The sequence below is a fragment of the Furipterus horrens genome, unplaced genomic scaffold (assembly GCF_987537825.1).
Source record: "Furipterus horrens unplaced genomic scaffold, mFurHor1.1.pri manual_scaffold_12, whole genome shotgun sequence".
Lineage (NCBI taxonomy): Eukaryota > Metazoa > Chordata > Mammalia > Chiroptera > Furipteridae > Furipterus > Furipterus horrens.
In genome coordinates, this window is record NW_028327182.1 from 91,113,016 (window position 1) to 91,127,734 (window position 14,719).

Below are 14,719 nucleotides of genomic sequence, written 5' to 3' on the forward strand. Positions count from 1 at the left end.
ATCACTTAAGATTCTGCAAAACATGTAGGTGCTGAGAGTACTTTTAAGTGTTAAAGAAATGCGTTTCATGCCAGACCGTTTAGCACCTAGATTTACTTTATTTACATGTATAAAATCCCTTAAATATGTCCTCACCTGACTCAGATATCGCACTCCATAAGTATACCCACATCCAGGTCTTGGGTAGAGACTCTAAGGCCGTTAAGACCTCCAGCAAGAGGGCTTTTATCCTGAGGTTGTAAGGCAGTCCTGTGTCAGAGAGGGATGTTAGCTCCTCTCTTTCCCCGTCTCAAACACCCCATGGGTCCTGTCTCTCCCCTCTGTGAGGTGACCTCATTCTCATCTCTTAGCTTCTGCCCTCTCATTACTTCAAGCTGCCTATGAATCTCCCTGACATTCTCTGCCTCCAAGTGTCGACTTGCATCAGGGATTGCAGGTGCAAAACCACCTGCCCGGAGCACTCAGATTCCCAGGTGGAGGCAGGGCCACCCTGGCCCGGGTTAGTGCAGGCCTCCCCCTCCTGAACACGCAGCTGTGGCCCGTGGGACGGGCTCACCATGTTCACACATGGCTGCCAGACATCACGGCAGGAGGTGGGGTGGGGGGTAAATATTTTGTTTTCATAAAAGATTCGTACATGGCTTCTTTTAAAATTACCATGGAAATTTAAAATCTTCACAAGCTAGGGATAATTGTGTAATAAAACCCACTATAAGTATCTACCACAGGGCTTCATCTATTTTTATTGTTTTGTCGCTTGTTTTCAACCAGCAACTCCAGTTATCCTGGTAGGACAGCCAATAAAAGATCCTTAAGTTTGCCGCAATGTTAATACCTATATCTAACAGGTGAAGAGAAAAAAAAAAAAATGAAAATACATTATGGTACCTAATTGAATACAAGTAATTTCTTAATATAAAGATTAATTTTTTTACTATCACTCCCTCCTCGATATTTCCTTAAGTACATTGCCATCAACTTTATTGAAAAGGAAAACAAAACCGGCCAAGTCCCTTTGCTGGATATGTAGTGTAGTCTGTATATTCCTTGAGAAATGAGGCCTAGAGGCTCAGCCATCAAAGAGGTTAGAAGTGGGTGTGTTGAGATCCCAGAACACAGCGCCACATTAAGCCAATTGGAACCTGAGTCAGAAAGAATTGTTAATATTTTTCAAGGACATTTCAGTAGTTTAAAAAATATTGAAAAGTTGAAATGTAGGCACCTTGAAACTGAACATTCCTTTAAGTTTAAATAATTTATTTACACCAAAACAATTTATTATAATTTTACTTCATCTTAAATTAGTTAAAAATTATTTAAGATCATCTTTGGTCAAGGGGAAATTATCAAACATGATTATCCCCTCAATTGAAAATAAGATCAGGAAAACACAGATTTTGAAAATATTATTTTATTATAATATTATCGCTTCCATTAAAAATCCAGGATACAAATTTTTCCTTTTCCTCAGTCTTCAATATGGCTTGATATGGGACTGGTCATTATTTAAATTTTTGAGATTTTGTTCAGTATGAATTTTTTGGCACTGATTTTTAAAGGAAAAACTCATTTGAGAAGATAACTTAAATCCTTCTGCATGATTTTTATTAACAGAGTTTTCACTCGGCAGAAGCAAAACGAAAGAGACTCTTGCTATACGAAAAGCTCATCAGTGACACTGCATTACTTTATTTATGAGACATTCCATTAAAACTAGACAGCCCAACACTGCTCTATACATTCAGACATGTAACAAAATTCTAACATATTAACTCGTAATTATCACAGTTCCATACCAGTAGTTTTACTTGCAATAAAATCTGCAATTATTATAAAAACTTACTAATAACAAAGATACATTCTATGAAAATATTTTAAGTCCTAGAGATTTTAAAACCATTACAGTAAAAAAAGAAGTATCACATTAATAAGGAGTATGTTTAAACAACAAAACTTATTAAATAAAAATACAATAAATAAATCTACCTTTTTATTCAGAGCTAGAGTTTCTTAACCTGTTATATTAAGGACATGCTTTAGGGTATCTATGAACCCCAAAAGTCCATGCAGGATTTTGTGTATACCTACATGAATTTGTGTGTTTTCCCTAACAGAAAGATAAATAGCTTTCATCAGAGTTTTCAGGTATCTATCACTGAGAGAGATCTTTTATGTGGTGGATTTGTTTTAAAGTATTAAATTAAAAGTCTTAGGGAAGAAATTGATTGTGACTTTTCAGAAGATTAACAGCCGGCTTGACATCGATTGTTATGAAGACATGCTGGCTGGCCAAGAACACCAAAGCACGCCACTTAAGTCGTAATGAGGCAAGCTTTCTAGGCTGATGCAATTCTCTCTGATTCATCCTCCATCCTTGCATTAACGTCCTGTGATGCTTGCGGTTATCTATCTCCCTGCCACACCGAACACTTAAAAACCCCTCTCTTCTGAGGGTGCAGAGTTTCACTCACTCGTGTTGGGGTGGATGCTTATCATGATACTAGACGTGTGTGCACAGACCGTGTCACGGGCAGGTTGGACAGCTACAGACCTGTCACAGGCCCTCCTCTCTCTTCCTCCCACGGACACCCCTCCATGGTGAGCCTCTTGGGTGACAGAGCCTGGGAAGAATGAAACCTTATCTTCCCCCTTTAGTTTCTTTCTCCTTTACCTACGATTCGGCAGGTAAACCAGCAACAATCCTAACCAGCTAGAGAATATTCTAACCATTCTCGTGGCTGGTTTTCCTTTTCGCTTCATCGGCACACGTAGGTGCCACTGTTTGCATGCTTAGGATATTTTAAAGTTTCATTCTTTTAGTATGTTATAGGGAAATCAAGAAAGTGATTCAGTGAGTGGAAAGAAAACAAAATTCCCTTTCTGTTTAGCTGGGTTTTGTTTGATCAGTCTTTATAAGTCATAAAAAATGTGAGGCAGACTGATTTCTATTTTGAGATGTTTTCCAGGGGGAAGGGGCAGGAGGCGTGCTACAAAGATTTTCCAAGTGAAGGAAAAACTAATTCTGCTGACCAACAGACAAGCAGACGTCATTTTACTGTCAAAAATACAAAACCTAAAACTTCCAAGGAAAAAATTCCATTGTGCCAACACCCTCAAGCCCCACCCAAAATGACGATGCAGTGCTTCGGGAAACCTGGCCTTATCTCCAAAAAAAGCACTTACTGGATTCCCTTTCTTCGTGTTTTCCTGCTTTTTCTGTACTGTGTGGTGGGCGCCTAACTCTGAATGCGTTGCCTTAAGAGTGCTTGCGAATAAAACCGATGATTTGCCTTCTCTGCCACGTGACAAAAAGATGTTTTATTCACCGGATAATATATATCTCCTCTTATTATTTCTTCCTCAAACTCAGCTTGGAAACCAGAACTTAACTGCCCGTGGGCTGGAGGTAAATGCTTTGCAGACACACAACACACAGACACACCACAGCACGAGCCTGCTCTCGGTGCCCCCGTCAGCGGTACCTTTAACGGGAACACTGTCACCAAACCAAGGTTCCAGGCCTGCCTCCCTTAGCCTGCTACCCGCTGCTGACACCGGGCCTTCACATCCGCACAGAGCTCTGGTGACAGCAGCGCTGCCTTTGCTCCTGACCTCCTTCTCCACGAAACGCCCCAGCCTCCGTCCCTGCAGGTCCCTCTTGCTCCCCCGGCCTATGCCAGACAGGTGACACTGCTGATGGCTCGGAGACACCATCCCAGCCTTGGGTCACACGTCTGCCCTGCCAGATGGCAACCCCCGAGCCGCCCCTGCTGCCAGGCAGCAAAGTATTCTGCCTCCCTTTGATGCCATGGTTTTTTAAACAGATCTCCAAAGGCCAAAAGGACGACTGCCTGCCTGCCTGCCACCTCATTTTGCTGCTGAGCATTTTACTCACATAGGCGCTGATTATTAGCAAACCCACTCTACATCGTCGGCCAGAGAAGTCCGTGCCGGTCATCCCCATAAACCTACTTTGGGCTGAAAACATCCTCATTCATTTGGGGGGTCCCTTTTGTTTACACTGGGCCACCCCAAATAATGCATTGGACAGGGGTATGCCTTACTAAGAAGTTATCTCAGAAATTTAGATAAGTACACATACATTATGATGATTTGATTATAGAAAAAGTAAAATTTTTCCAAAATTTTAACCCCGTATTAAATCCTCAGAGCGTCGTGTGAAATTGCCCTGTGTGGGTCGTGTGTGTATCCGTCTTCCTCTCACGCCCGATTACTGGCTACACCGCGCTGACTCTTCCTGCCACCCCCCCACTAACGCTTCGTTTGAACCCATCTGTCTTACAGGACTGAGTGATGTAAACAGTCTCAACCCGCCCTGAAGAAATGGGACCCTCTACTTTTCTGAAATTATTTCTCCTGAGCCATTCCAGGATAGAAACTTATGAATACGTTTACTGTTTTATATATCAATAATTTATCTTCCACCTAGAGCAATATACATTTCCCATGTATATAGTATCACTTAACTATGTCTATATGAGAAGCAGTCTCTAATAAAAGATTTATGAATGGTTAAAATGCTTCAAAATCTTACGGCACAGATTTTCTACTGCATCTAATGTATAGATAATGACTTTAATTTGAAAGGTGTATAACTTTATAAAGGCAAAAAATGGGAATTTTTTTTTCTAAAGAATATTTTATAATGAAGTTTAAATAAGCATTGTCATAGACGAAATAGGATTTAGAACCACGTTCCTAAGTTTAGTAACGTAGTAACATGATGGTTTTTTATAAGACTTCCTGTTTTTAATAATAATTGACATATTATAACAACAGTATTCATATTATATTTACAAAGATCAACAAAACTTGATTTGGGCCAGGAGGAAAAACTATTCTCAAATAATTCACCAAAGGTCACTAAGAGCTCTGAAGCTTTGGGGTGCACCAGAGCGCCCACTTACTTGAAGGCCCACTGCTCTTTGGGTAGAAGTTCCTCACATACAGGTGCTTATGCTGTGAGAGTGAGTTCCATCGCAGCTTAGAAAAGTGCTTAATCAATAAGCACGGTCATTGGAATGAAGTGTTCATTGACGTCAGGCCATATGTGGTCTGGCCATAAAGTAATGAAACTAGGTTTATTCTAGGTCATTTGAAAGCACCTGTTTTAGAGTGAAAAAGTCATGGAAATAAGCAATTAATCGTGCATCGATGGGTCAGGTCTGTATAATAGAAGTTCATTTTGTATCAAAATGAATGGAAAAAGCTCACAAATCCTGATTCTTTATCTGTGCATATGTGTGTTTGTGTGTACACAGCTGTGAAGCCGTTTTCACTAAATGCTCTTACTAATGTTTTATCTCATCTGCGTGTGTTACGTAATCTCCACAGTGCTGTGTGCTGTGTGGGGGACAGACAGGCATGTTTCATAGTGCTGAGCTCCGCCTCTGTGAGCTAAGCTGATTCTATTCGATTAGAATATGTATCTATTTAATATCAACTATGTCATTAGCACCAGGATGCATGTTATCACATGCTGTTACATGTATGTATAATATATAGCCATCTCCAACAAGAAGCTTGAAATACCTTTGGGATATAAAATATTCAAATATAAAGCAATCAAAACAATACATTATTAAGGAAAAAGAGGCACACCGAGTGCTAAATGAGATTGGAGGAGGGAGAAGCCAGCGGTTGAATGTGTCTTTTTGATGCTTTCCTAGATATTTGATTCTCATAGAATAGATTGACTTACGATACAGAAGCCCAAACCATCGTGTTCCTTATAGTAAGCATCTTGCCCTGGAAACGTTGATCCAATAGAGGGTATCCCTGACTAAGTCTGAGAGCCAATCCCTTTCCTCCAGTCAAAGAACATTCAAGTCTCACACGCAGAGCAGTGTGACCGTGTTCTGACTGTTTAACTCACGGCTGTAGCGCCACCTTGCCCTCCCGGTCTATTTCAGCCTGACCCCTACTGATCCCTTTGGCATCTCTGCTGGCAGAGCGGCATGCCCACTAGCCCACTGCTTCCTAATCGCCTCCTGTGCCCTCTGACATGTAAGAGGGGGATTCTCAGAAATAAAGAAAGTTGGAGAAGACACCCGTCCCTCTAGACATCAGTTTTCAAAGGAAGTAAGAACCTGACAGCTGATTACTGCCACGTGAACGCGCTCTTTTATTGTCATCTGAAGGGACGATGTCTGCAGGGGACCACGCTTAACGGGATGTCTCTGCACTTCCCTCAGAGCCAGACCACAGTGAATGGGAGCCCTGGAGGCGCCGTGAGCCCAATGAGCTACTACCAGCGGCCCTTCTCGCCGTCGGCTTACTCTCTACCAGGCTCCCTCAATTCCAGCATCATCATGCCGCATGACCGGTCACTTGGTGAGTCATTGATAGCCATGATTTTCATGACAACTTCAAAATAGCAAGTACACAGCACATGAGAAAAAGAGAAAGCATCCTAGTAATTGTTTTAAAGGAGGCAGAAACATTGAGCACTTCACTATGTGAGGACCCTGTCCGTGGGAGGGAATTAGGGACCTCATGAACCGGCACCCAGCTATTCCAAGGCAAAGAGACTGCTTCTATACCCAGCTCCGGAGAAGGCTGTTTGGTATTTGGGGTGAATGTTCACCAGGGGAACGTTCACATGGTAAAGGCGCCCTGTTCTTTCGTGGAAAACTTCCTTTGTAGAAAATGCCTTGGGTGAATATAAAGAAGAATCAGTTAACAGTTAACTCAGTCTATGGGGGGCGGGGGGGAGGCTGCCTCACAAAGTGGTAAACTGTCCCAACTGAAGCCAGGAGACCATCCACCAGTCAGGATGTGACTTCCTGTAGGTGGTGATTCCAGAATTCCAAAGAGACAGAGTTCTCAATCTGCTGGGAATTCAGAAGTAGATGAAAGATCTAGCTCTCCTCCAGAAACAGAATGAACACTTGAACATTTATAAAAACGTTTCCAGCATATAATTTCAGGGGGTTCATGAACTCTGAAGCTTCTCGGAAAAGAAAATGTGCTGTATAATGATAGAAACATGTTTATGTAGCAAAATATATAAGAATGGTTAAGAAAATAATGTCATAAATCTTTCTTCATTTTTAAAAATGTAAAACATTAACCCAGAACATAAAAAAAAAAAAAAAAAAACCTAAATCAAACCATCATATGAAGTCAAGCTGAAAAAGGTGTCATGATGCTGACTGGGGTTCCCTGGGCCACAGGAAGCAGAGTGGACGGGGGGAGCACAGGACCACAGCACAGCCCCCAGAAGAGCAGGAGGGGACCCGTCCTCTGGCCATGGCTCAATCACAGAGGGAAAAGAACTAGAAGATAGGGCTTTAATTTCCATTTCCTCGTTGCCGGCAGGCAGCATCCCGTCCTCCCCAACGCCGGTTATGTATTGAAAGAACATTATGCTACTGGTTTACCCAGGAACAGCCAGCGTGTACATTGGGGAACTCAACTTCCATGTCACCAAAAACTCTACGAGACTTACATGTAGCCATGAGACTCATTAAAGGAATATACCTTTAATATGCCTGTGCCTTTTCTAATGCTGCTCCTGGGATCAGCTGAGACTTTTATAACAATGTCCTTTTAGAGTATAAGAAAGCAGAACATCCTTGTGACAAAATGTTGCCCTGAAACAATACGTTACAGGCGTCATAATGGGAGCCCGTTACACCTAGATTTTTTACAGAGCTACGCATTATCACACATCTGTGGTAAAACTGCAAATTATTCTAGTCTTAACATTTTCCCAAATAAGCACTGTCAAAGTCTGACTCCTTCTGCCCATTGCCTGTCTTAATGAACATAATTTTTCCTTTCCACCTCAACAAACAAAATAGACAAATACTTGGGTTTTACATTAGAACACACCAATAGATAGATTTTATAAATAAACTATGTACATGGAAAGAAATTCTCTCTACAAACTTTGAATAGATTTAAGTTGGCCAAAATGAGATAGGTCCTGAGGAGAATGTACAAATCTATCCTGCCCTAGAGAGTTAGCAGACCATTTAAGAGCATAATCTTACTTACAATGCTTTATATAAATTTTCTACAAAAGTATAGTCATATCTTTTGAGATATATACAGGGTGGGGCAAAAGTAGGTATACAGCTGTGAGTGTGCAAAACAGACTTTATTCTTCTATTATTATTTATTTTTATATATTTTCCAGATGAACAACTATAAACCTACTTCTGCCCCACCTTGTGTGTGTGTGTGTGTGTGTGTGTGTGTGTGTGTACTGAAACATCAGGACTTTTCAGTATCTACATAAAAAGAGATCTTTCTGCATGATAGATCTGACAAATTATGGCAAAGAATTATTCTTGGCCACTAAAGTTTTGAAATTTATTGTAAAAAGAAAAAGAAAAAACAGAAAAGCATATCATGAGTAATATGAGATGAATAGTAATAGTATTGATGCTCATAAATATCAGTGAACTAAGGATAAGTGGAATATATAGTACACTGAGTTTTCCCCTTCCTTATGAAAGTAACGCAAAAGTTAATAAACATGGCATGAAGACAGAAACATCTCATCTAATTTATATGCTTAGGGCAATTTTTATACTCAAGGGGCAAGAAGTCATCGTTTTTTGGTCCTTTAAACTAAAATCAAAAATATTATGACCATCATGGCACCTTAAATAAAAATTAATCCTAATAATTTAAAATCATTTATTTACCCATAAGCCTTCACTTCTGAATATATGTTTGGATATGAAGCTGTTTTAACGTGATTTTTGTTTTCACTTTATTTTTATAAAATTACCGTCGAAGACTCAGCAGTCCTCTCTTTTGCCCTAAGAGCGCATTTCGGGACTTGAACACAAAGGCAGTCAGCATTTCACAAACGCAACACCTACGTAAACTCTGACCTGAGGGAAATCACTGACCAGGGCTGGGCTTCTGCCCCCACAAGGTCACCGGGAGGATGAGAAGAGGTCATGCATGTGAAGTGCCTTCCTACGGGGGCTGCCCCCTGGTCACAAGGTCTTTCACAAAATGCCTGCACCCCTTCCCGTCGTTCATAAAACGTCGAGGGTCCTGTTATAGGTCTGTTCAGTGTACACCCCCATGGTAACAACGAGCGGCTGGAGTTGAGGGTCCCTGAGTGAAAAGAGACAGTGATGGAAATACAGACTAGTCCCCTTTGGCTCCAATATGCAAGAGGCACCATTCATTTGTGACCCCCTGCGCCTCACCACATTCTGTCGCCACAGATTCCACGGAGACGTACGCCCAGCATGCACAGTCCCTGGACGGCGCCCTGGGCAGCTCACTGCCGCTGTACCGGTCCTCGGAGGAAGAGAAGCGGGTGACCGTCATCAAGGCGCCGCATTACCCGGGGATCGGGCCCGTGGACGAGTCCGGAATCCCCACCGCGATTAGAACGGTAGGTGACGCTGGTGTGCGCCCGGATTGCACCCAGGGTGGCAGGTGGGGCGCTCTGCGCCCCCCTCTGGCTTTGGCTCACGAGTATTGTCCCCAATGCCATCTAAGTTCTCATGAACCTTGTGTGTGGCACCGAGAGGGCTGCCGATGGGAGATAATCACACCACCTGTTTTTCCATCTTAATTGAAAATCATGAAAATTGCGATTTTGTTCAGCAGGAAGGAATACGTTCTGTTCTACCTCTTACCAAGGAGTGTTAGGGTAACAGACAGAGGAGACAGGGAGGGGGGAAATGGGAGTTCCGGGGCGCACTGGACGCCACCATGCCCTGCCAATAACCCAGGGACCTGTCGCTTGAAATGGATGAGTGTTAACACCAGGAGATGAGGAGCTGGGAGGCCGGAGCTGGCGGGTGCGGGGGCTGAAGTGGAGGGAGTTAAAGTCGCGGAAAGAAAAACGCGCAGCTCAGTGTCCCTCTTCAGCGGCGCCTGCTGAGCGCTCTTGGGGATGCTCAGTGGAAGTGCTCGGATTTTTTTTTAGCCCGTAAACTCTGCCAAAGCATTGCTCAGGTCGCGGGGCAGCCCCTTCTGGCAGCGCGCAGCAGTAGCAGAGGAGGGCACCGAGGGCTGGGGCGGGCGGCTGCGCGCGGAGCCTGGCCGCCGCCGGAGACGAGGGCTGTGCGCTCCGCGCCGCGGAGGACGGGGAGCCAGGATGAGAGCCGCGGCACCTGTGCAGGTGATGTCGGGGGGCGGGTGGAGGATGGAGCTCAGGCGGCCTACACTTATCCACAGCACCCCGGCACCTGGCTGGGATGTTGCCAAGGGTTACTTGCTGGGAATGTAGATCCTGGGGTCCAAAGACAGGAGTGGACAGAGGAAAAGAATGGGAAAGAGATCGGGAAAAGGAAAAAAAGAAAGCACTGGAAACACTTAGGCTTTACTGAAGACCAGTTGGGGGAGTTTTCCTCTCTCTTTGAATTTGCATGTGTTAATGGGAGATTACCTGCTCTAAACTCAGAGGGAAGGATGAAAAAATTAACTATTCTAAGCTGCTATATTGGAATGGGAAGCCAAGAAGTAAATCTGTATAGCAGGACCTGTGGGTTTCATAGTCAATACATTCTAAGGACATGGAATGTGACTAATTATAAAGTCCTAAAACTCTATGCTGGAACTGATGGTTGTCCTATTTAAGGGACAGAGAAAGTTCAGGGATCATGTCTGACATTCTTAGTCTTCTGATGACTACATGTTTCTGGTGACGGTGTTCTGTTGTTTGTTTCCCTTTTATGAATTCTGACACAAAATGGTTACGTTTGAATTTTTTTCGTAATAATCCGTCAGACATTTTCGGTGTCAGGTACGGTGTCATTGGTTTTGTTTAATGGATCCTTGAGGCACAATATATACACAAATCAGGGGCTCCCTAATTCTCTATAGTTATAGATTCTGTCTGAAAAAAATTTTATCTGAGACCTCTGGGTGTGTTTCTAAGTCAACAAATGATATATAAAAATGAACATGCAAAGCTGAACCTTTTTTTTAAATCCATTAGACATAATTTTCTTAAATAGCAAGGCCTTGTTTGTTAGTTGTTCAAAGGAAAAAACACATGTTGTAGATAGTGAAAATCGAGTAATGTTACAGTTTTATATTACTTATCTACTGCCAAATCAAAAGCATGTTTAGACATGCATAAGTAAACACCTAATGTTAGTTTCCCTTCTATGAAATAGAAAATAAAATATAATTTTTATGTACAGCTGCGCTTTTATTTAGACCTTTAAAACTGGACATAGAAGGCATAGGTCTGGGAAGACTCATTCACACTTCCTATTTCTCAGCCCTGCTGAGCACATCCCCAAGTATAGCTGTGTTTATAAATGTCAAGCCAGGCCATCTCTGAGCCACTGCAGACCAAGATTCGCCCGGGTTGTTTTCCTTGCTCACCACGTAGAAAGTAATGATTATCGGACTCAAATTGCTCTCATGGACCAGCTGCTGAGTAATACCCACCAAAGGCAGCACTGTCTCAATGTATCACGTTAGAGGCTCATTCTGGACAACTAGCATATACCAAGGACACAAAATTTTGTAAAGTAACCCAGAAACTCTAGAAAGCCAAGAGTCAACAAATGTACCTTTGAGATATTTGAACCAAGGGAGGCAGCTCCCCCAACTGCCCTGTCTCACGTGACCTGGGTCGTCTGTGTTCGCCTTTTACTGCCATTCTTAACAACAACAACAAAAACCGCTAAGGTTCAGATCCCATGAGATTGTCTAATTACAGCCAGCTATTTAAATGAAATACAAGACTTTTCTTCTAGTTCAAATACAACATGGTTTGAGCATTTTCAAAGCTGGGAAGGAGCAGAAAGAGAACAGAATAACTGTATACGGGCATGTAGAAAATAAGTGTGGTTCCCCTTTTTAGAAATCCCCGCCTGATAAATCAATGTGAAGTTCTGATGTTCTGTGAACTATAGGAATGTAAAAAATCAGGTATGGTCAGCCAAGGTTATAGAAAACAACGGAATAGGGAATTCCTAGTAGTTAGTGTCCACGCAAGATAATTTCTGAAGGACACATACAAAAGTAAACAGCCACAGATTTGAGTAGACTTCTGTTTACTTAATCACGGTTTTAGCCATAACAGTCTCCCTGTTGGCATGTATCAAAGCAACTGGAAATGCGCAGAGGACTCCTTTTAGAACGGGATACGGAGTTTTCAAAACCCTTTTACCAGTTCCATGTTCCCCTTTGCCAACTGACGGGGCATTTCTGGCATCCCAGTGCTCGCCATATAAAGCGAGCAGACGGCTGGGCTGAGATCCTGCCCTATGCGCGCCCTCCAGCAAAGGAAGAAAAAACTCCTGTCTGTCAGGACACATTGCCATATACAGTGATGTGACTTACTCATTAGGCGTCTTCATTGCCATTGGTTGGGTCCAGGTGTGGTTGGGAAACATTTCTGCACCAGGCTCTGTCTTATTTTCTGTTGCGGAACACTGTAAAGGAAATAAAGCTTAATGAGAGAGAAATTAGTGTTCTGTGAAAATAAAGGTCCCTTAAAGACACTTGATCGGCAAATAATAGCTAGACTCCTGCGTCACCACTACACCCCATCCCGTCAGCTCCCACCATTTGAATATAAGGTCAGCCAATAATCGCCTCAATTTATCCATTGTAGAAAGAGCCTATAATGAATGAAGAGGTGATTCGCAACCAAGTCAAGTAGCCTTTACTGTTAATCTGTATCTGTGGTCATTACCAGAATCACAGATTCCTGGACATCAAAATAAAATTGGGATATAGCACAAAACCCTCAATTTCCAGATGAAAAATGCAATGACCACATTTCTGAAATAAAAATTAGGATATAAAATGGCAACCAAAGCTCAGCCTAACAAGTATAAGAATATTTTTGTGGCAATCCTAACAGAATATTTTGTATCAAGAGAATTGTCTTGGAAAATCTGGTCTATTTAGTTATTGTGCACAGAATCATTGAGCTTCCTGCCCTAGCAGCTCTGGAAATGGTGACAGAAAGATCTTGCCAAGAAAAACCTTTAATTATGATTCTAAAGGTGTCTGGTTTCACAGGTACACAATATGGTAGACTTCCACCCAATAACCTGGATTCATTCATTATTTTATTCTATAAATGTTAGACGTTCCCTATGGTTGTTATTTATTGATCATCTCTTATATTGTAGGCATTGTTCTAGACCTTTCTGTGTACATCATCTCATTCAGTTTCTATAACAACTCCATGATGTGGAAGTCATTACCTAACTTATCCAAACTCATGCTGCCTAAGAAACAGTAATTAAAGGGACCGAGATTTGAATCTAGGTTGATCTGACATTAATTCTGTCTTCCCACTACAACCCCCAGTTTCTATCAGGTCAAAAGCCTGGACTGCATTTGGAGAAGTTTCTACTCTCAAGGAATTTACAATTTAGCAAGGCAAATGGCGTATACATTTTATTGCCAGATTAAACATTTTTTGAAACTATATCTACATTTTTAGATTTGCTCTCAGACTCTGGGTTGTGCCACTACATTTGGCGCTTTAGTAACTTAGACTAGAAGAGATCAATTTTTTATTTCTCTAAGTTGACAAGAATCCAGTTTGAGTCAAAACTAATGTCTTAAACAGAACACTCACTAAAAAGTTCTTTAAGAAGAATGATTAATTATCTCCAAAAGGAGTGAAGCACACTATTATAACACTATATCTTTTATTCAGTAAATTTTATATAAATATGTTGTGCAAATATTAACTAGTGCTGGGTAAACTATGATTTGGTTAAATAAAACCATAGCATATATGACGTTCCCATTCAGCGTCAACTCGGAAAAGAGGCAATATATTTACATACTGCATGCATAACTGGACAAATTACTAGTGTTGTCATCATGAAGTAGATTTTTTAATCATAGAAGAAAAATTTACCTATTAAAAAAGATAAAATATAGAAAGAAAAACATTAAGGACCAATGTTTGCTTCGAAGCAGTTTTATAACTCTCGGACATTCTCTTTTACAGACGGTTGACAGACCGAAGGACTGGTACAAGACCATGTTTAAGCAAATTCACATGGTGCACAAGCCAGGTACGTATGTTGCTGTCTTCTCACTGGGTCCCTGTGGGCTGAGGACATACACGTATCTTCCCCTTTTGTATAGTGTTGCTGCACGTAAAATGCCAAGATCCTAGCAAACTTCCTGGCTCCCACTCCTTCTTTTGAACACACCCCTCAAATTACAAACCCCTTTGCTCCTCCCTCCACCCCCTAATCTGCCAAGAAGCCTCTTACTCAGTGACCTTGAGGAGGTGCTAGGTGGTCTGGTCTCTTTCCTTCATCCTTCCTCACCCACAGTCTGAACCAGCGTGGCCCATTGCTGCTTGGACAGACTCATGATGCCTCTGTCCACCCGTGCCTGCTCCTTATCCAGAGAATGAGCTTAGTCGGTCTCCCTGAGCCGACAGAGATTTTTATACCACTTACTAAAGGAAAGTCATGACCCAGAAGACAAGGCTCCCTGGGGAAGTGGGATAAAGGGACTGACCTTGGACGCTGTGAAGAGGGCCACAGAGCACATACATTACAGACAAGGGAGGTCAAACTGCGAAGGCCCAGCAAAGAACAATACATTGGTCTAACAAATCCCTGTTGTGTCTCTGAAGTTCTGCTGTCTTCTTATGATATGGTGACAGACTCTGTATTACCGTAATATTTATGTTTCGTTTTCTAGATGATGACACAGACATGTATAATACTCCTTATACATATAACGCAGGTAGGACGTGTTTCCTTGCTTGTAC

The 14,719-nt window shown here is 42.1% G+C and overlaps 1 protein-coding gene across 1 annotated transcript in view; it reads left to right on the forward strand.

Annotated features, from left to right (window-relative positions):
* SORBS2 (sorbin and SH3 domain containing 2) overlaps positions 1-14,719 on the forward strand; it is a 149,268-nt gene that overhangs the window by 80,243 nt on the left and 54,306 nt on the right. Inside the window, exons 7-11 of the mRNA XM_090258554.1 lie at positions 3,371-3,406; positions 6,162-6,354; positions 9,216-9,388; positions 13,940-14,006; positions 14,650-14,694. Coding sequence (XP_090114680.1) covers positions 3,371-3,406; positions 6,162-6,354; positions 9,216-9,388; positions 13,940-14,006; positions 14,650-14,694 — 514 coding nt within the window. The remainder of the gene's footprint in view (positions 1-3,370; positions 3,407-6,161; positions 6,355-9,215; positions 9,389-13,939; positions 14,007-14,649; positions 14,695-14,719) is intronic.